Raw genomic sequence first — 22,315 nt, forward strand, 5'->3', positions numbered from 1 at the left:
AAAAGGGTTGGATTTCCCAAGGGTGTGGGTTATTTTCTTAATCGTCTCCAGGTGAGGAATTTTTATTTTATTGTTGGGCGTGTGTCTGGTCTTGTCTTTAGGGGGTCGGTAGAAAATTACATTTGCTTTTTGAATTGCTTTCTCAATTATATGGTCAGGATACTTTAAAGATGAAAGTTGCTTGCGAATTAATTCAAATTCTTTTTCATGGAAATCTGGGGAACAAATTCGTAAGGCTCTTAAGAATAGGTTGCTAGCTACACCTATCTTGATAGTAATGCCATGATAGCTAAAGTAGTGAATATATGAAAGTGAGAACGTTGGTTTTCTGTATATGGTAAATTTGTATTCTGTCGTGTCTCTGATTATTAAAACATCAAGAAAAGGAATTTTGTTTGTTTGTTTCCCATTAAACTTTAAATTTGATGCTGGGCACTAATGCGTTTAATTTTGAGAGGAATTCATTAAAATTACCCCACTTATTATCCCAAAATGTTAGGATGTCATCTACGTATCTCATCCACAGCATGTTTTTGGGTTTTATTGCATTTATTACTGTAGTTTCAAAGTATTCCATGTACAGATTGGCTAAAACAGGACTTAAAGGACTACCCATACTACACCCGAATTTTTGCTTGTAGAATGATTCCCCGAATGAAAATACGTTATTAGATGCACATAATTCAACTAACTTTATTATTTTGTCAAGCGCCAATGGGAAATGATCTGAATAAGGGGATAATTTTTCCCTTAAAAACTGAAGAACGTCCTGTACTGGTACTTTTGTGAATAGGGAGTCTACGTCAAGGCTTAAAAGTTTTATGTTGTGAAGTGGTATATGTGCTTCTCTGAATTTGTGACACTCTGAATTTGTGACAAAAATCTTCCGAATGTTTAATGTGACTGGGAGAAAAAATGCCTAAAAAAGGAGAAAGGAGGCCAGCTAACCATTTAGAAATTTTGTAATTGAAAGCTCCGGTGCATGAAACGATGGGTCTGAATGGAAGATTGTCTGTGAGTTTTGGGAAGGCCATAAAAGTAGGGTAATTTAGGATTAATTACTTTAAATTTCTCTAATAGTTCAATACTCTTTTTGTCTTGGCCAATTAATCTTACTTTCCGAAAAAATTCTGTGGGAACGTTCTGGAGGGGATTTTTCGTCAGTTTTTCGTAAGTATTTGTGTCGCTAAGGAGCTGGTTGATTTTGTCGAGGTAGAAGTCTTTGTCCATTATTACAATTTTGCCGTCTTTGTCGGATCTACTTATTATAACATCTAACTTTTTTAGCGAGTGGATGGCTATCATGAATCTGCGGGGAACAGGATATTTCTTATGAAGGTCAGTTAAAGCATTTAGTAACACTCCTTTTAAACATATCTCTTCAGGGCTGTAGTTTTTTTCAGATATGAATTTATCAAAAGCCACTATGAAGTCTAGGTTGTTTTTGCGGTCTGGCATAAGGGCAAAGGATAAGCCTAAATTTAAAACTAAATGTTGATTTACAGTAAGGGGGGTGTGGATAAGTTTAAAACTTTGTCTTGTTGTTCAAGATTATTCCATGCGCTATTATCTATTAGGTTATTTAACTTGCGTAAAAGTCTGTTGGAATGAGTCACGCTATTACCTACCCAAATACCTTAGCCAAATCCTTGATTAACGTCCAACAAAAGACATCTCCCAAAGACTCTGGGGTCTATGAGATCCCATGCCAGGACTGTGACCAATCTTACATCGGATTTACAGGTAAATCACTTCCCCAGAGATTAATACAACACAAACGGTCAGTTAGGTATGGACAACAGAACTCGACTATTTTCAACCATATAAATGAACATAACCATAGAATAAACTGGAATTTGTCACGTGTGATTTATAGCAGCAACTGCTGGTACAAGAGTCAAATGATGGAATCGGCCTTAATAAAAGAGAAGCAGGTAATGAACATCTCAAAAGGCGGGTGGATCTCAGATGTTGTCGACGAAGTGTTCATTCAACCAACGCTTAAGAAGATTAAAGGAAGATTATCAGCGGGGGTGACCTAAATTGGCTTACTTGTGGACGGATCTCTTGGTATAAATACCACCTTTTCTGTAAACTTTTCTCATTCATATACCTGAAGAGAGAGACAGCAGTCTCTGAAATATAGTACTTTTCTCTCTACATTTTGGTGTTTTATGGGCTCCTTTTATTAGATGGAATTCTGTTGTTACAGAACATTTTTACCAGTCATATATATATATATATATATATATATATATATATATATATATATATAGATATATATATATATATATATATATATATATATATATATATATACACACACATCTACAAATAGACTATATTCTATTGAACATTGGCCTATCAGTATATGGACACAAATTTAGCAGCATCCATGAGTACTGCTTGGGTGTCTTACAAGTTTGTGTAAAAAAAATACTCCGGTTCTTTTTAAAAATTGGCATTTCCTATTTTCAGTTAATATTGATCACAAAATACTTGACAAAAAAAAAAAAAAAAAAAATAGATGCCCATACCAGGCCTCTTATTACGTTCAACTCTACCACCCTTGCAGAGCATCTTTGTGTACTGGCCCGTGCTGGCTTAAGGCCAGCTTGCTCTAACCAAATAACACCAACCAATCAAGAGAGAGACTTTGTACCTTCACATCAACCAAAACCTATCTTTTCCCCTCTGTGACTTAAATTACGTCCCTAACAATTCTAGGTATTATAGTGCCATTTGCGCAGCATCCTTTATCACCTTTGCACCACTTTATACATTTCATACTGATTATGTATTGTAACTTGTACTGAATTACAATTACATAAATCTTTTAATATTCTTTTTACTGTTTATTTCTCATAAATCTGATTGACCAACTGTAACAAGGTGACAAGTCAGGGATTTGTCTACATTCAACATAAATGTCTATATAAAATTTTGCGTCTTGAGTCTTCTCTAAAGGAAAAACAAACACACTTTAAAATTTATCTCCTTCATTTAACTGGCTGATAATACGCCAATGTATGCTCATATAATACATTCACCCTAAGGAGAGAAGTGGGGAGCAAACGATGATATTCCGCACTGGCAGGAAGCCCTCTGAGATATATGGTTTTACTTTTTCATTTTGACATCACAATTGCCTTCCATTTACTTACTCTCAGAGAGCTTTTTAACAGAATCACGTGCGACATGTCTTTGGTGAATCAGCTGATTTCAATCTAATGCATAAGAGCAAAATAAAATTTTAAAAAAAGACGTCCTTTCTCATGCATTAGATCCCTTAACACCAAGGATACCAGGAATAATATAAAATATAAAATACTTTAAATGACCTATAGTTCTTCCTATTCTTAAAAAAATATTGAATCACATTCAGAAAATTCTTAAACTATTTTACAGATCCACAAAAAATATTTCTATAAAAGTATTCAATAAACACATTTTTTTTTTGTCAAACATAAAAAAGCAGTTTTGTAAGTCTGTCAGCTGATGCACTGGTCATGTCCCATCTAATTCTCTAATATCATGGCCAAATTAGGCCCAGTGTGGGGGAGTCTTGACTTACATGGTCTCTCGCTTTAACAAAGGCGGGGAGTTTTTTTTCATTTTGAACGCAGTCTACCCCAAGTAACCATTGGTATCTAAAATAAATGGAAAAGTTACCATTTCCTATCTCTTGAAGACAACAGATAAAAAATTTCCTACACGCCCACCGTCTTCAGTTGTAAAGAATCTGCCCATTGTAGGGAGAGAGACCACATACTCAGTGAACATTACAACCCTAGTGTTGACTGCTTTCAAATACACTACTATTATTATCTTCAACAGCCTCCACTTGAATATGTAATGTAATGGTCTACAAGAACACAAGTTTATTATTATACATATATTTTATCTGAGGCACATGAACAGGCTAAACAAGGCAGGTAAAGCTCATTATATGCTTATTGAATCACAGCTTGGAGTCAAAGTAGTCATTATAGTCCTTTGTGACAGACTATAAATCCACTGGATTGTGTACAGGGCCTTTTCCAAAATACACCAGTACCCTATCCCAGTAAATATATATATATTTATATGTATATCATTTTGTTGTACTTCCCCAGTGAGGTTAAATACCAAGCTTAGCCTGAAATCCTGAAGCACCAAGAGAGAGAAAAAAACAAGTGGCAACTTGGCCCTTGGACACGTGACTGCAAAATATCATTATTGTTAAGTCTAATGTTCTTGCAAAACCCTTAAAAAGACATCCCCACAAATGTGTGTATGTGTGAGTGCACAGCAAGAAACTCAGCGAAATAATGCAAGTTCTTGGGAAAGACATAATGTTTGCAGGCCTTTTAAACCTTAATACAAATAATTTTGTGTTATTTTAGGTATTATTGCACTAATCAAATTAATAATGGTTACCCCTTTAATGCATGGACAAAACACCAGTAGTGTGGCAAGAAATATATAATAGATTACTGTACTTGAACTAATATATGAAACTTCAAAGGTTTGTGATATAAAGTACTAATAGCACATATTCTGAGGAGCTTTCCATATAAAACACAAAAAGCATGAATCACTAATTGACTCTTACACTGTATAGCTTTTATTTCTTGCATTTCTATAAAAATTGTAATCTACAAAAACTAACAGACCTTATACCTCTTTAGTCTTTTTCTTGCACTCGAAAATTTCAAAGATCTTTTGTACATTTCTCACATGCAATAATTTTTTCTTAACACACTTGAATCGTCATCATCCCCTTATGCACAGTGTTTAAAGTTTGTACTTCCAGGAAATGATAGCAATTTTTCCCTGGTACACAGTATTCAAACTTCATTCAAAATACCTACTATCCGCATAGCTACAGCAAAAAAGTTAATAACATACTACCTCGTATTTCACATTTGAAGAGCCTTCTCTTGTATCCCCACAGCAGCAAAAAAAAATACACCCTCAGCTCTGTGTGGTATTATACCTAACATATGTAACTTGAATGTGAGATTAGGGTGTCAACACAGGAACCCAGTACCTACATCTGAGAGTGCATTACCTTAGTAACACAACCTTACAGGTTATTAAAAAAAAAAACATCCACACTTTAAATACATTCATACCATGAAATAGTAAGTTAGGATATAATTAACCATATCTCATTCCCAAGCTATTAGCTGCTCACACATCATGCAATGTTGCAGTATCACTCACAAAAGTAAATCCTCCAAGAAATGTATTACCCCAAGACTTTTGGGCCACCCATGCAATATGGTCCTTCCATTATTCCCATTCGCATCCTACACTCACAACCACACTGCATTACTATTAGTCTGAGTAACATGGATATTTTTTTCTTTTACAAAACTTAGTTTTGAACAGATTGCAAATTGAAATATGTCAAGTACCAGTCATTCAGTTTTTATATAGTACAGTAAATAGAGCAGATTCACATCCAAAAACTGAACAGGGTTCTGATGTAGTTACTAGATTATTTGAATAAAGATTCCTTTCCTTCAATTAAATATTGCTTTGTAACAAGAGCATATGTTCCACATTTAGTTGTCCATAAAGGGGGTGGTCACCAAATAATAGTAATGTTGAAGACCTTGACCATCTCAATCCCAGGGGTAAATTTAATTTTATCATTAGTTATCTCCATTTGTAATTTAATATAGCATCTTCTCTTACTTCCAATGTCCCTCTTTCAAGCAAGATACTTTTTATTGTTCAATGTGTCTCTGAACATAATGGAAAAAAAGTCAACTTCAAAACAAAAATTTTTAAATAATACCTACAAAACTAGACGACTACAGTAATCTGGTATAGTCACTTTCATGAATCTATTTTTTCTCAGAAAACCTTATTTTGATGACTACCATGTAAAAAATTTTGTTTGATGTTTATTACTTATCAGTTATATGGCTATTCTTTTCAGTCAACTTGTTATAGGCATAAATTGCTGCTTTTGAAGTGTAATAAAACTATTTCAAATATATGACAGCAATTATTTAGTTGTATAAAACTGCCAAACTTCAACTGTACCTTCCACTGGGCAGGTCAAGTTTAGAATACCCAGCACTACGTATTTGATTTTATACCTTACCTAATTGCAACAATGTTTTGTACAAAATTAATAACTGGTCCTATGTAATTCACAGATTTTCTACACAACAAAATGTGGCTACTGTACTATATTACATTAGAAAACTGGTGCTTGATCATCTGCTATTTGGATAACTTGTTTCCAACTCTATCTCATGTTCAGCTTATACTGTGACTGGACAGTAAAGCTAACAATTAAATGCCTGTTTGTCCTCACTTATTTTTTCAAGTACAACAAAATAATCTGACACTTGACTTACTGCACCTGCAGAAAGTCATCTATGAGCTACCCTAAATAAAAGCATATGACACAATGGTGTTCTTAAGATAAAGCAATAAAAAGTAACCATTATTAAAAAGTATACAGGAAATTTTCTTGAATAATGGTCACATAAATGTGAAACACATGAGAGCCAATATTCTTACTTTTCTTCAAGGCCTCTAAACACTAATGATTTCCCAGAACTGCCCTTGAACACCAAATGTCTTACTGACACTAAGGCTTTCATGTCCTAAAATAATTGATACAATGCCAATCCTTATTAGCAAAGTTAATTTCCTTTCTAAGGTAGCCAATGTGACTTTACTTACAACTAACAAACTTTATGGTGATATTCCAACTTTTTTTAACAGTGGATGAGAATCTTCACGTAAGGCTGACGAGGGGGGTCCTAGCATCAAATCTCAACATTGACTTCACTAAGAATTCATAGTTTTGTGAGAATATACAGTGTATCCGGAGATCCATCTATGATCTTCCCACCACTGTAAGAAAAATCTTGTAAGAAACCATGTAATGTACCTTATATCTATACATAGATATATAAAAAATCAAAGTACTGTATATCTGATTCTTTCTGCTTCCTTTTGAGATCTGAGTCTTGATACCCTTACTATAAATCATTCTAGGACACATTAAAACACAAAGAGGTACTGCCACTCAGCGACAATGTACCACTGGAATACTTGAGCTATCACTGATTAAACAGCATTTCTTCATCTTCATTATCTGTGGTCTTTGGACATAAGTGTAGTATTTATACAAAATGTTTTACCCTACAATTTAGACATTTGGTAATACCTCTTGATAAAAAATATTTCTAACACAAAGAAAAGGTTGAGACGCTGGAAAGCCCTGAAATATATTTAGCATGCTTTTACAACCTAAAATTAAGAATTAGGGTAAATAGCTTCTTAAACATTCAATAACTATGACATTTTTAGCAATACAAGCTTCATCATATATATATTAATATAAGACACAGCCATGGGGTGCGATATGAGCATTTCCAACCTTTTCTTGGCTCAAGGCAGGAGAGGAGGGTAGGATAGAACCCAAGGACAAACAATGGCACTTCCGTCAATAGAAAAAATTGGTTCTCCACTTTGAAAAATTGAAAACAAAGTGAAGAACATTTGTTTATACAGCAAAAATGGAGAGCAACTGTGATTTCTTTTCAGCTTATGTCTTACATGTTTATGACTAAAACGCAATGATACCAGCAATGTATTTCACAAGGCCAAAATTTAGTCTAAGCTTAAAAGCAAGACTCAGAATTGGAATGGAGAAGCATAATAAGGAAGTGTTCGACAAAGTTTCTGAAAACTTTCTAGCTTGTCATCCACACTTCTGCACAGTAACAATCCCACAGGGTTAACCTTTTAACAGAGTCCAAGGCTGGTATCACAGCGTGAGATTTGGTGTCAATGGTTGTCCTATTGATCATCAATAAGATTCCTTCTCTGGAAGAGGGCCTGTGAACACAGAACTTTGCTAAAGACGACTGTCCAGTCCTATTTAATATGACTACTTTCTGAACTTAGGGGACTACTACTTCCCATGAATGATTTACATTTGAATACTGGAAAGTACTGGCTTCAAATACAAATAATATAGTAGTTTGCTCCAGTGTGTGTTCGGTTTGGTTCTCAATTCCTCTTCATTTCAGAAAAAACCTTGAAGAAGAGCAACAGAACAGACTTAACAAGGAATGCAACACAGGCCTGCTAACCCTGGAATCATGAAAAGGTAAGGTACTGGAGATTAATATTTAAGCAAACAAGGACACCAGTTTCCCGCCTGCACACTGAAAAACTACATCAGGGAATGAGAAGCAAAGCATGTAAATTACCAGGCCACTGATATAAGCTACCTAACTGAACATGACTAACCAGTATGCAATTGTGATAACAGTATGACAGGAGTTTCTTATAAGGCAGTTTGTAGAGCAGTTACATGTTTATAACACCAATATATCATCCCTAGCTAAGGACGACTTATGCACTCAACTCCTTTCAAAGCTGGCCTGCAGCCATTGAAATTAATAATTTTCTACAATGTTTACCTAAAACATGAAGCAGTAGAATAAATTAAAGTTAGAGTGAAGAGAAAAAGTAAAGAACCTTCATACTAAAAACCTTTTTACATAAATTTCCTTTAATTTATTACAGGTCCTGGTTACCATAAAAGTATTCTCTATGGCCATCATGAATCATAAGTGACAATCATGAGTAACAATTAATTTCATCTTTGAAACCTTAATTCTCTAAGAGAAAAGAAGAAAACAATATCAGGAAGTAACAAAAGAAATGACCTTTTCCAAATTTGTTATAATTAATACACAGCTTGAATTCCACATAAAATTTTCAAAAAACTTTTCAATTCAGTCAACTCTTAGGATCAATATGAACATGATTTCTCTTATGCCAGAAGTGCCCAGTGTTACCAAGGAACATATATATTTATAGTATATATAATAGATTTAACGCAGCATGTAGGAGAAGGCTGTCTTTTGTTGAGAATAATGGACTACATATACATACATGGTCATATACAACGATCATATAAATAAAGTACTTCCTGAGGAGTTTACACAATTCCCAATTAATTTGTATTGCAACTATTTTGATACCTAAAATTAGCCCTAATAAATTAGTCTGCAGTGTCAGACGCCTTTCTCCTACTTACAACATGGGTACAACTGTACATGACAGCTGAAGAAATGGAAGAAAACATATTCCAAAAAGATATTATTGTAAGTCGTACTAATGATATACATAAAGAACAGCTGAAATCATGAATAAAAATACAGTATTAGAAAGTTAACTGAAACAATTTGCAAATACAATTTCTTCTCAGCTGTGCTTTAGCTCAGCAAAAGGATACATGTTGCAGTGAACACAAAGATGCTTCAAAACATAGCCCAACTTCTACTTCAAAAATAACACTGGAAGTAGTATTTAAACTTAAATATTATATATTAAATGATGGAATATACACTATCTATACATAAAAAAAATATAAAGTAAAATAATTGATAAAGTGAAAGTAGAAGTTTGACACTAGTGTTTCAAGCAATAAGCAAAATTTTGTGCCACTATCATCTCCATAAACAAAATAATTTGCTCTTCCTGTTGGTAAAGTGAAAAATCAATAAATCAATTATGAATTCCTTATGGAAAAAAACGGAGCTACACCACCCACACAAATCTAAAATAATGTGAGAATGTCCAGTATTATCTTTGTAACAATAATACAGACTATGGTAATTTACAATATGTAACATCAACAATAATAATGTGGGAAGTTAAAATATAGCATTCTTGGAAAAGAATTAATACCAACAAAGAACAAACCGAAGAGATATCAATAAGGCTTTTCCATCAAGAATACAAACCACCTTCTATTCCAGTTCCTTGCAATTCACACAAGGAAGCAATCACTTTTGCCACAAAAATAAAGTGTATACCAATGAATTGTGTTTAATTTTCACGACACTCCCCATCTGTGTAGTAAACTACTGCATCTCACATTTACAATTACAGAAGATATCCCAGTCATTTTCAGGAAATAAAAAGCATTAAAACTGTAAAACACTCTTACCTTGCTGTGAGCATGAACGGGTAACTGCAACATGTCCAACATATTTGAAAAACGCAAATAAATCTAAGCTGGAATCCACAAGAACTTCTTTTTTCTTGTAAGGTTTATTGTCTAGTGACACAAACCTGCTTCAAAGCACTTGCACCCAACTAGCCTCCAGTCTTCATAGCTACCACCATTCTATTAAGATAAATGTTCGACTAGACCATCAATACTGTGCTTCTGGTGGTCTTTTATGGAATTATTTCTTTCCTGTTTTTACGACAGTAGAAGATTTCGTCCGCCTATTTCAACATAATTACCTGTTAAATATAACATCTCCACTTTAGGTCAACAACATCAAACCAAATTTATGTGAGCCATTACATTCTGACTGTACTGGACTGCCTTTGTTAAAAATTGCTGCAATGCACACACATTCAACTTTTCATTAATACCCTCTTTGGAAATGATGATGAAAGACCTCCTATATTTCAGATCTTCTTTATCCACATTACATTACAGTTGTATCAAGCTTTTGATCGTTGGTGAAGGTCCTACACTCAAACATGAAGACCCTGTATTTAACTTGCATTTTTTGATCTTCAAGCATTCACCATTTTAAAGTTCATTGATGCCACTGTAAGATGCAGTAACACTTCTATTTAAGGAGAATAGGGGGAAAATTCTTCATGAATTTTCTTATAGAAGTACTCATGTTGAAAACTTTACCTGCTTTCACATCTTGCCATATGATGTGTGATTCCTATAAATGTCACTCCAATGCCTTCGTATGAAAACTCAATGGATCAACACTTCGGTCAATTTTCTTAAAAAAGACAAGGACTTAAAAAACATTTTATCAACAGTAAAATATTGATAACAACTTTAAACCATTGTGAATAAATGAGTTATTATGTGACAGGGCATTCAAGCAATAACAATGTACCCCTCTTCAGCAGTATATCATATTGTTGCAATACCCAATGCATAATCACTTATTGATTCAATCACATAATAATAATATGCCTAAATACCAAGAGTCACTAGAAACGAAAACCACCCTCACTAGTACTATTATTGTCAAAAGCGTACTCAGTCTCTGTTGCTTCTGGAACCAGGTTTGGATCTTCTGCATCCTGCAAAGGAAAGATGTTATGCAGTCCAAATCACATGATGATGATGATGATGATCATAACCAATATCATTACTAATAATATTAAGAGTGAAATGTTACTTCATCAACCCTACACTGAAAATCACCATAGTTGTTGAATTTCTTCAAACTTGTGTGAAACCCTTGACAAAGCTCAAAACTTGGAATGTTCAGTGATTCTGCCCCAATAATTATCTTTTAATTTTAAAAACTCATTAATTCCAATAAATATGCATAGTAAGTAATTGAAATGAAAAACCCTAGAGACAAAATATAATCAAAGTGCTGCTATTTAACAACAGTTTCACTATACAGTACCACTTGGCCACTTTTAGGCTCGAAAAGTTTTGTTCTTAAACTAAAGTTTACAACTGAGAGAGAGAGAGAGAGAGAGGAGAGATAGAGAGAGAGAGAGAGAGAGAGAGAGAGAGAGGAGAGAGCGAGAGCGAGAGAGAGAGAGAGAGAGAGAGAGAGAGAGAGAGAGAGAGGCTAAAAAAGTTTGACAATTAGTGTGATGGAGCCAAAGAAATACCAGCTAAAATAAATGAATCGATCATCTACAGATGTGCATTTAAAACCCCTCTCACAGGAAGACTGAAAGAACTGTAATTTGATGAGTGTTATGTGGCTGTTAAGGATGAGTAGAGCCTTACTAAAAACTGAAATATTAGGTATCTTGACAAAATGAGGCATCATTTCGAAACTGTCTTTGGCAAGTTTGTAATTAACAGCTGAAATTTCTGAATGATAATAGGTGCTTTGATAAATGAGTTTGCACTGGCATGGACAAACCCTTATTTTCCAACATGCACAACCAAATGACTCCGACAAAATTAATAAACTGAGAAGGTATTCTACATACTCTGTTAATAACAAGCACTGAACTGAACATGCAGATCTAATGAAATTATCTCAAGACATAAACCTGGCCTAAAAGATTCGTTTTCAAGTTGGGGACAAAGTTACAGTAGTATATGAAAAATAAATGCATGTAAACAAGGAAACGGTGGCAGAGGGGGAATTTGCAAAGAAACCAAGTATGTACTGCCCACAAAGAACCGCACAAGGCTCACTTAAGGTGGTAATCCCAGGAGTACCCTGAGAAACAAAACTAATTAAAACCCTGAAAAAAATTACTTATGGAATTTGAAAAAAAATTTAGACTTCTATTGAAAACAATTTGTCTTTATCAGTATTTCACTACCACATGCTGGAAAATTAGTTTAGTTTGACTACCGTTAAGAAAATTTACCTGCCACAGAGCAAAATGACAAAGTGGTCTGAATTATAACCTGGTTAAAGAAAACATATTGAAGTCTACTTACATCTTCTGAAAAGTATCTTTCAATTATGCTGTACGCTAACTTGTAGATTTCAACATTTTCATGATTTTGTAAAAATTCTATCTTGTCCAAACCTGAAAATACAAAAATTGACATTTGCTAAAATAAAATAATTAAAACTTATGAAAGGTATATTTTCACTGGTCATGGCAAATAAAGATGGACACTGAATTTCTTGTATTACCTTAGTTTTCAATACAGGCGGCCCGCGGTTAACGGCGCAATCACTCAACGGCAAATTGGTTTTACGGCGGTTGTCAAAAATATTAATTAAAAAAATAAGGCATTTTAAAGGTATCTTTACGACACAATTTTCAGTTAACAGCGCCGCTAGCGCCGTTGTCTAACAAGTTCATACATTTGTAGAAATGCCGTTCAGACCATAAAGGTTATGCAAATTATATTAACAAATTTTATGGAGAGTTATTACGTAGGTATTAGGGTAAAATATATGGCTCTGACGCTGTTCTATGCCGAAAATATCGAATTACATAAGTGCAAATTTAGCTAAGGATGTGTTGATTTATAAATGTTCATGCTTTTGTTTAAAATGTGTATGAAAATGTATTACGTGAAAGGCATTTTTATTTCTGCACAGAAATATGATACAAAGGCAGCTTTTGAAACTGCCTTTCTTAAGAAAACATCGATTTAAAAAAGTGCAAATTAGCAATCGATGTGTCGATTTTATAAATGTTTAGGCTTTTATGTTTAAAATGTGTAAGAAAATGTATTACGAACAGGGTATTTTTATTTCTGTGCAGAAATATGATAAAAAGGCAGCTTTTGAAACTGCCCTTCAAGTTATCGACTACGATGTTTTTTCAAGTTCGTTCTTGTATGCCGCCGTCTGCCGCTCTTCCGAAAATATAGAGTTAAAAAGAGTGCAAATTTAGCAATCGATGTGTCGATTTTTTAAATGTTTATGCTTTTATGCTTAAAATGTGTATGAAAATATATTACGTAAAGGTATTTTCATTTTTGTACAGAAATAAGATACAAATTAAGGCAGCCTTTGTAACTACGCTCCACGTTGTCAGGGGATGTTTTTTCATGTTCGTTCTTGTCCGCCAGTTCCGAAAAATGCTTTGTGTTATTTTATTAATTATGCATCTCTTCCATAAATCCTTTAAAAAGTTATACATTATTTCACTGTATCCAAGAATATGGTATGTATTCTCATATTATTGTATTTTAAAATACTACGGCAAATTTAAGCCCGTATTCCACGGAGCGCCCAATGTTGTGGTTTGAAATCAGCTGATGAATACAAGTTTGCTTCACTATAACGCAATTCTGAGCGAATGCTCTTGCTTCTAGTTAGCATAAACGAATATCTAGATACTTGACTTATATGAGACAAAGTTATTTTTCCTTATACAGCGTGTTTTTAGGTGGAAATATTTATTGAACATGTCTTGTTGTGAATGTGAACTACTTTTTTTTCGTTAACATATTACATTGGCGGCATGTTTATTGCGTAAAAAATTACATGATTCCATTCGCAATAATCCTTTATATCATCGTAATACAAACTTTTCGTTATTTATCTTATATCGGTGTGAAACCAACAGTAAAATGTGTTCTTTCAAGCACGGTAGTTTTGATTAAAATGGTTTTATCCCAATTTTATCTACGGTTGTGTTTGATGGCATATGTTTACTGCAGTTTTATCCTTGTTGCCGATGTACGATAATAGTCATTAGCAGCTTGAACCGTTTTCTCGGCTTCAGTTATAACTAGGTTTAAATTTAACAGTATATTTCCTGATTGATCTTTAATCTATATCGATCTCTGATCTATAGCGAATAGTTATTACATTAAGATATCTCAGTTCTATTCTATATATAACGCCATTTATAACAACTACGGCAATGTTGTACTTTAGTACGATGATTGAAATACAAGCCAAACGGATGTTATCCAGTTTGGTTGTACTTAGAAAAAAAAAAAAAGTAGTTTCTCGTTCGGTTGTTCATGGCTGTAAATGTTCACGCAACGAGTATAACGTTAAAACCATACTTTCATCATTCTCTTTTGCTGTTATTGAACTTATGTAACTAGAAGATGGATAAAGTTAGGCCATTGTAATTTGATCTCTCATAAAATCGGACTATCGTAAGACTACTGATCGTAACCTGAACACTACAGCTACCTGTACACTGTATAAACTTTACTATATCTTTACATACTCTAGACACCCAAAAGTACTGTACAGTAAATTCTAAAGTACTATACTGCATAAATATAATCTTACTTATTGCGCCATTGTGGGATTACGGCGCCTTTGACTGGTCTAGAGTTTCGAAAGAAGGTGTGCGGTGGCCGTAGGCTTTAAAATCGCTCAGCGTCGAAAATCGCTTGGCGTTGGCTAACCGAGGGCCGCCTGTATATGGAAGTTTGAGATACGTTTGGGGTAAAGAACATTCTAAAACAAGAACTGAAAATAAACCTTACCTCCACATTCTTCTATCATATTTGCCACCATTTCAACATCATCACCCGCTCGACTCAGTATATTCGATATTCCATCTAGCACCACCTGAATAACTTGTGTGTCTTTGCATGTTAACAAGTTACAGAACGGTTGAATGACCCCTTCACCAACTAAATACGATACCTGAAAAGTACACAATTTTAAGTTGGCTTTTTTATGTTCCCCACCTACTCTGGAAGTACCAAACTTAATTTAGTTGCTGGAAGACAAAATTAACAAGTTGAAAGGCTGAGATGAGGGCACTTCTAGAAAAATAGGGTGGTTTGTATTTAGAAGGTAGCAATTGACTTTTAAATTAATTACTTAAACTCATGACGTACAAACTTCTATTCCAGCTATGTCACAATTTAGGAAAGAGGCAATTAATCACCTCTTTATTATCATCATCATCATGCTACTGGATAAAAAAGTTGGCGATAAAAAAAAAAAAACATTTTTATGAAAGAAAGAACTATATTCTTCAAATGAACAAAATACTGTATCACCTGTGGGCTGAATGGGTACCAAATGGATAATTAGTAATTAGTGGAGATCAAAGTGAAATGAGGGTGTTACTATAGTAGATTCACATCACCCGTGTGTCTGATGTCTAGACCAGTCCCTTAAGATGCTCCTGATTGGCTGTTGATAAGCCAATCACAACAGCCAATCAGGAGCGTCGTAAGTGACTGGCCTACACATCAGATGCACGGGTGATGTGAATCTACTATAGCTCTATTTCTCATCACTAGTATCATCTCTATAAATACTCTTTTCAGGTCAGGGCAGTATGCTTATTTTGGAGGTCTTGTCTCACAAAGTCATTCTAAGAAAATGGTCAAAAGGGATGAGGTAAAGGGGGTCATGTGTCTACAGTTCATGTAAGGGAAGGAAGGGGCCAAGACAAGTGATGAAAACTGTGACAGCATGAAAATATACTGATTGACAACTTTAAAATTTGCTAGTTGCACTTCATAAGTTAATTAACAATTGTTGAAATCAACCAACTTATTTCACATAATTGTTAGAAAAATTACCTATTTTATTCAATAAAAAAAAAGGGCTTTCCAATACATACCTAGGAGTGTTATTATAAGGTATTACAGTATGACCTTTAACAAAGGCTTAATTAAATAGTTTCATGCTAGGAATTACAATATTCAGAATCATACCTGCTGTTTACTGCCAGATATTGTAAGATTACTAATTGCCCATGCTGCTTCCTTCTGCGTTTGGAATTCCCCCTCCTGAAGCTGCCTTATTATCATAGGGATAAGGCCAGCATCAATCACAGCTTGTACTTGCTGCTTGTTACCAGCTGTTATGTTACTCAAGAACCATACAGCTTCCTTTAAAAAAAAAAACCAATAGAAAAGTATTAAGCAGCACAATTTTTTTACAGTATTATAGTTTTGTATTCTCAGAAACAGCAGACACTTCTTTAACTGAAGATTTTCTCTACAGCCCTGAACTAGCATTAAAATAATATTATGCTTCATGTGTACAGACAACTCACAACTTTACCTTGTTAATTTTCTCTTTTTGGTGTGTAAGGAGGGCTGGAAAGTGAAATAGCGCTCCACAGTTTAGAACTACTTGAGTTTGGTCATCAGTTCCAGTGACTATGTTGCCAACTGCTCTAAGTGCTGCTGTTTGTACCTTGAACACAGGATTTTGAAATAACAACTGAACTCACAAAAGTCAATCTGATAACAATTTGTCAGTAAAATATTTTACACCACCTCACATTAAAACCTTTTTACTTAATGCCATGAAAGGTTGTATATTCTATCACTTTTGTAAAAACAGTTAACTTACGGAAAGTCTTCTTTTATATCCATATGTGATGTAAAAACAGTTATATTAACTCAAGTTTTTTTTTATATACATATGTGACAAAGAACACAAAATGCATTAAAATGATCCAGATGATATTATTTCCATTTAATATAAAAGTGCTTGACTCTTGCTTCCACACACTCAAAATTAGGAAATAAGAAAACTCCTTCATAATCTATGGACATCTAAAATCTGCAAACAGCCTACATTCAGCTTTCCAATTCAGAGCAAACAAAACTACTTTTTATTAATATGTCTGAAGATATGAATTTCATGACCAAAGGGGATGTTAAGTTTGTGATTAGAAAAAATACTTTTACTCAGAAACCCAAGTGTCCATTTTATTTATCATCAAATTTCCAAGACAAAAATATCTGGAGAAGAGATATGAGTTATATGCAACAGGAAAGCATCTGTGGTTGTATCTCTGATCAGCCAATGATATTATGTTAATCTGGCTTTACCTTCACTCATATTAAACCTTTAACAATGAGGACATGGGGCAAGGGAAGAAAAATTGCATAAGCACTAGGCTTGTATAAAAAGTCATCTTAAAAATGAACAGTAATTTCAATCCAAACATATAATCTCTAGACCATAAATCTCAATTCAGGTTGAGTATAAAACAATCTCAATTCATGTGGGGAGTACAGAACTAAGTTGCTTAAACTGCAGAGTGTAACTGACAGAAGAGAGTCTGCTTAGGGGATGAGAAAAAGGATTAAGAATTCTGATGACCAGGTGTCTATGAGACAGAACCATGGGAAAAATAAAGAATGAAAACTGTAATAGTATGGACTTTAGAAAACTGTCCATCTCTGCAGCATGCCTGAAAAGATTTAAACTGAGCAAAGGGAGATAAAAATTTACCCTATAGTTACAATAACATAACAGGAAAATGACATAAGGTTGATATGCCTAACGGGTTACAATCCTAATAAACAAGGACAACAGGGTTAGAATCTTTCTAATAAACAAGGACAATTTATTTTGCTGCCACCATGTAAGGAATAAAATTTACAATTTCAACCATCTGAAAGTTGCCTCTTTGTGAATCTTTTAATAAAACTGCATTAACACCTAAAGTACATTTCAAAACCAAATACTATGGTAATAAAGGGTTGATTTAAGTTGACTAACTTCAACATCATTCACATTATCATATGCTCATAGAATAACTCACATGAGCCAATACAAACTATTTATCATACTACAATTTGGACAGATTTATAAACCCCAAGCTTTTGGTGTCAGTGTTCCCCCTTGACAACGTATGTAGCTGACTTAACAGATGGTTTGCTTATAGTCGGCGTCTTAGGAACCTGCAAATGACTAGAACCTATATCATCAATGGAGAGGCACAGAAGCTTACACACAGTGTCATTTGAATCACTGGAACTAGACTTGAGGAGCATGTTCTGTATAGTTCCTAAATTATCACAATTTTTGAAAGTACACTGATGGCATATAACATTCACTATAATGATAACATATGAAAAAACACATTATAATTAATCTTTCTGCATTAAACCATTGTAATGCCTACACATGACTAAATATCATGAGGATATTTCAAAATTACTTATGATACTGTAATCTAAAAGTAAACTACATCACTTACCTTTACTTCCTTATGGGATAATAAGGGTATCAACTTTGGAACAACTCCGCTGTCTATAACTAATTGTATGTTAGCATTTCCACCATCTGTTAAGTAACTCAATGCCCACACAGTATCCACCAGTATCTGAAAAGTAAAGCATTAGAAAGTCATTTCCACCATTTACAACTCAATATTCAAAAACCTTTTAAAGATGTAGAACTTAAGAGTAATCTAAACCAAAATATCTTACCACTTTGTGAGTATTTACCAAAATGTCCTCATTATTGGTTAATTTTACCCCCAACAGCTTTGTATTTCCTATCATTTTGAATAAAATCTATATCAAGACTTTCTCATCAAAATCATTGTAACCACTATTGCAAATTTCCCTGTTCTTTAAAAAAATTACATTTTCCTTACAATGGAGACCTCAAATAATAAATATGGACAGGAGTTGGTAACATTTCACCAATTAAACACGAATGCCTTCACATACATCACTAACTGCCTTTATAAACATTTGAAAATACTCCAGACATTACTTCATTAGTGCCATATTTCTTATTAGCTTTTATGTACAAATTTCCAATGAAACACTGTACTTACAGCTGTATCTTGGTGATGTATTAGTATGTTTAATGCAGGCAGGATTTCCTTTATTGTTGACTGAGGTGGAGGAGGTTCCTTGTTACGACACAAATTGACAATGACCCACGTGACATTCCTTAAAAATCCTATTGGTATATCCGGCGTAATGAAGCTAAGTAGTGGTTGGACAACACCCAGAGAAATTACATAATCCCTCAGTTGTGGTCCATCACCAATTATGTTACCTGAATAAAATAATAGTAGTGTTAGAACAAACAAAATTTCAAATACTATAAAAAAAATTAAACCTGTTTATTGCAAATGAAATCTCACCTTTAAAAGCATTTCCTAAATTAAATACAGCCAAGGTCAACTGAAATGTAATGGCACCATTTTGTGTGCATGCATGAGTGCACTATGCATTGGCATACACTGGCAACTATTACACTAAAGAAAGATTCCAAATTTAAAATCAAAACAATGTTGAAATCTGTAAAAAGTTAAGGGAAATAAAAACAGGTTTACTAAGGCCAATATCAAGGATGGAATGAATATTACCTCTGGGATCTACAACAGAGGATAACACAAGAGAATAGGTTTGTTCACTTTTGGTGCTTATGAAAATAGTCCCCAGTCTAGAGTTGAGTCAAGGACCAAATATGCTGACAAGTCCTAAAGCTACTTTAGCTCCCTGTGTATGAGTATATTATTTAACACAAGCCAAGCACCCAGTATTAATCAACTTACCTAAGGCCCAAACAGCCTGCTCACATACATTTTGGCTTGACGACTGCAATAGTTTCAAAAACAGGGGAACTGCCCCAGCATGAACTACTGCTTGTGTTTGCCTAGATGTGCCAGATGCTATATTTGTTAAAGCCCATGCTGCCTCAAATTGAAGCGACGGACTGCCAGGTTCTGAACCACTGTAAAATATTAAAAGATTAGTGTTTGACTAGTTATACAAATAAAGTTCTGCAATACATTGTAGAGGTTATTAAAGGGTCAAATGTCTAGCAGTTTACACAGCATACCACTAGACCATCTTTCCTCTTTAATAATTCTAATGCCTTCCTGATTAACGCCTAAATGATAAAATGACCATTTTAAAATAATGAAGACAAGAACATGTGCAGTTAAAGAGTAAGAATCATGACTAGGCCTCTGTCATACAACAAGAGATTACTGCAACAGTAAGCATGTATGTTCTTTTTCACTTGAAAATCTTCCTATACAAAAATCTATTTTCATAAAAACTAAGAAGCCATACATAAATAAGGAAATATCCAGCATCCCTTTAGAATTAATAGAAAATGTCTTAACATTTTCTTTTACTGCCGATATACTGCTTATTTTACAAATATATTACTAATAACATTATATCTTCATTATTAAAATTATTTACCAGAGCACAGAAATGAACTTAATAGAATTTTTAGATGGTTCCAGAATTTTTAGATGGTTCCTGGTAATGGTAATAAATTTGAAAACTGTTTGCCCAAATCCAAATCCCCAGTCCTCCATCTCCTAATTTAACTGTTATTTCCTACGAATCAATGAATAATAGTACAGTGATAATATCGTCAACACCATTCTGGTTTGTTGTGATGAACATTTCTTCATCCAGTAAGTGAATCAAATACTCTGATAACATCCAGGGAATTCACAGCATTAAAGTCTTTTGTTTCATCAAATTTCTTTCCAATCCAGCTGCAAAACTACTTTCATTAAACCTTGATACTATCTTCACCTTTCATTCCAGACAAGATCCACTAGGCTAGTCATGCAGGAATTGAAATGTGACTCAATGGTGTGCTTAACTACTTTATGGTACGTATCAGTAACATTGAATTATATTTGATAAATCTAATAATGATCATCTGAAGTAAAACCCAAGAGTCATGATTACAAATCTGAAGTAAAACTCAAGAGTCATGCTTAAGATAGTTTGGGAAACTGATGAGGAAGATAGATGATAACTGACATGTTGTAAGAGAGATAACAGAAATGAACATGCTATGGCCCCGAAGAGGAGGAGGGCCGAAGGGAAACTGGAGAGACTGCACTCAATAAGATGTGAGGTAAAAACATAAATAAACAAAGGAACACAAAATAGAAACAGCTAGAGAAGGCTTCTTAATTAAAAACAATTACTCTCAATAAGGCATAAGCTGAGAAGACTTATTCATCCAAAGGACTAGTTTTAACAATTAAATTCGAGAATCATTGACAGAAATGTACATGTAAGTGACGAAAAAGAATTCCAATAGTCACCACAGCACCTACTCACCCATGACTACCTTCTAAACACCTGACAAGAATCGGCAATATTCCGGAATTTATCAAATCATCTATGGGAGGATTTTTGTCTGAAGAAAGGAGTTTACGAGCTGCCTGAACAGCAGTTAACTGTACAGCCCGATCTTCACTCGCCGCATTAGCCACAATCAGCGCTAAGTTATCAGCTGTTAACTGTTTGTCTACATCTTCATCTTCTGTAAAGTGGAAACAGGAAAGCTTAGCTAAGCACATGAAAACTGATACATATCAGAGAAAACATGAGGCTCAACTGAAACTAAGATAAGGTCCTCATTTCACAGTGATTTACTTCCTTTTACAGGCATGAAATGAGGTGGGCCACTAAAATAATCTACAGCTGCAACATAATACAACTGTTACATTTTACAATAAGTATATTTTGAACATAACATATGGTGTAGCAAGATTCTTTTTATCTAAAAAGCAGCATCAGCCATTGTAAAGTGTGCAACAATTAAGTAGTATGTAATACTAGTAACAATTAAAAAGAGAAAAAGTTTGACAGTTGCCAAGGAGAGAACTTGAAAAAAAAAGCAATACGTACTACTGATATTACCCATGTGGAAATTACTATACTACATATATGAACCTGGCTGAAAGAATTATGCAATTTTGAAGTTATGATCTGGTCAATAACTGGTACAAGGCACAATGATTAAGAAAGACAACGGGAAAGTACATAGAACAGATAAAAGACCTGTAAAGGTAAATAGGAAAAAATGTATACAATAATTCAAAAAGCTCCTGTGCTGGAAATCTGGAAAGAACTAATTAAAATGACTTAACACTAGGTTGAAAACTGCATAATTTTAAAAATAAGAGCAGTGTACTTATTTTGGAACACTAAGTGTTCAATATGTAAAATTATTAAACTACAGTAGTTCATGAACATCACCTACAAACAGACTGTGCCTGATACAAAGAAATAAAAACTATCCAAACAAAAAACTTTATTTCCTGCATTTTTATTTCTTCCTCTTTATATCTTACTATATTCTTTTTAGGAAGTTAGTTTTGTGTACTAAATAAC

At 34.0% G+C, this 22,315-nt stretch overlaps 1 protein-coding gene across 1 annotated transcript in view; it reads right to left on the reverse strand.

The window, feature by feature from the left end:
- Window positions 1–2,982: 2,982 nt before the first annotated feature.
- The window catches only part of LOC135207329 (importin subunit alpha-4-like), a 67,828-nt gene continuing 48,495 nt past the window's right edge, over window positions 2,983–22,315 (reverse strand). The window contains exons 3-11 of the mRNA XM_064239031.1: window positions 21,257–21,461; window positions 19,714–19,892; window positions 18,985–19,211; window positions 18,397–18,522; window positions 16,461–16,595; window positions 16,109–16,285; window positions 14,918–15,080; window positions 12,443–12,534; window positions 2,983–11,100 (exon numbers count right to left, since the gene is read on the reverse strand). Of these exons, the coding sequence (XP_064095101.1) occupies window positions 11,008–11,100; window positions 12,443–12,534; window positions 14,918–15,080; window positions 16,109–16,285; window positions 16,461–16,595; window positions 18,397–18,522; window positions 18,985–19,211; window positions 19,714–19,892; window positions 21,257–21,461 (1,397 nt within the window). The 3' untranslated portion in view covers window positions 2,983–11,007. The remainder of the gene's footprint in view (window positions 11,101–12,442; window positions 12,535–14,917; window positions 15,081–16,108; window positions 16,286–16,460; window positions 16,596–18,396; window positions 18,523–18,984; window positions 19,212–19,713; window positions 19,893–21,256; window positions 21,462–22,315) is intronic.

The sequence above is a fragment of the Macrobrachium nipponense genome, chromosome 32 (assembly GCF_015104395.2).
Source record: "Macrobrachium nipponense isolate FS-2020 chromosome 32, ASM1510439v2, whole genome shotgun sequence".
In the NCBI taxonomy this organism is placed as follows: Eukaryota; Metazoa; Arthropoda; class Malacostraca; order Decapoda; family Palaemonidae; genus Macrobrachium; species Macrobrachium nipponense.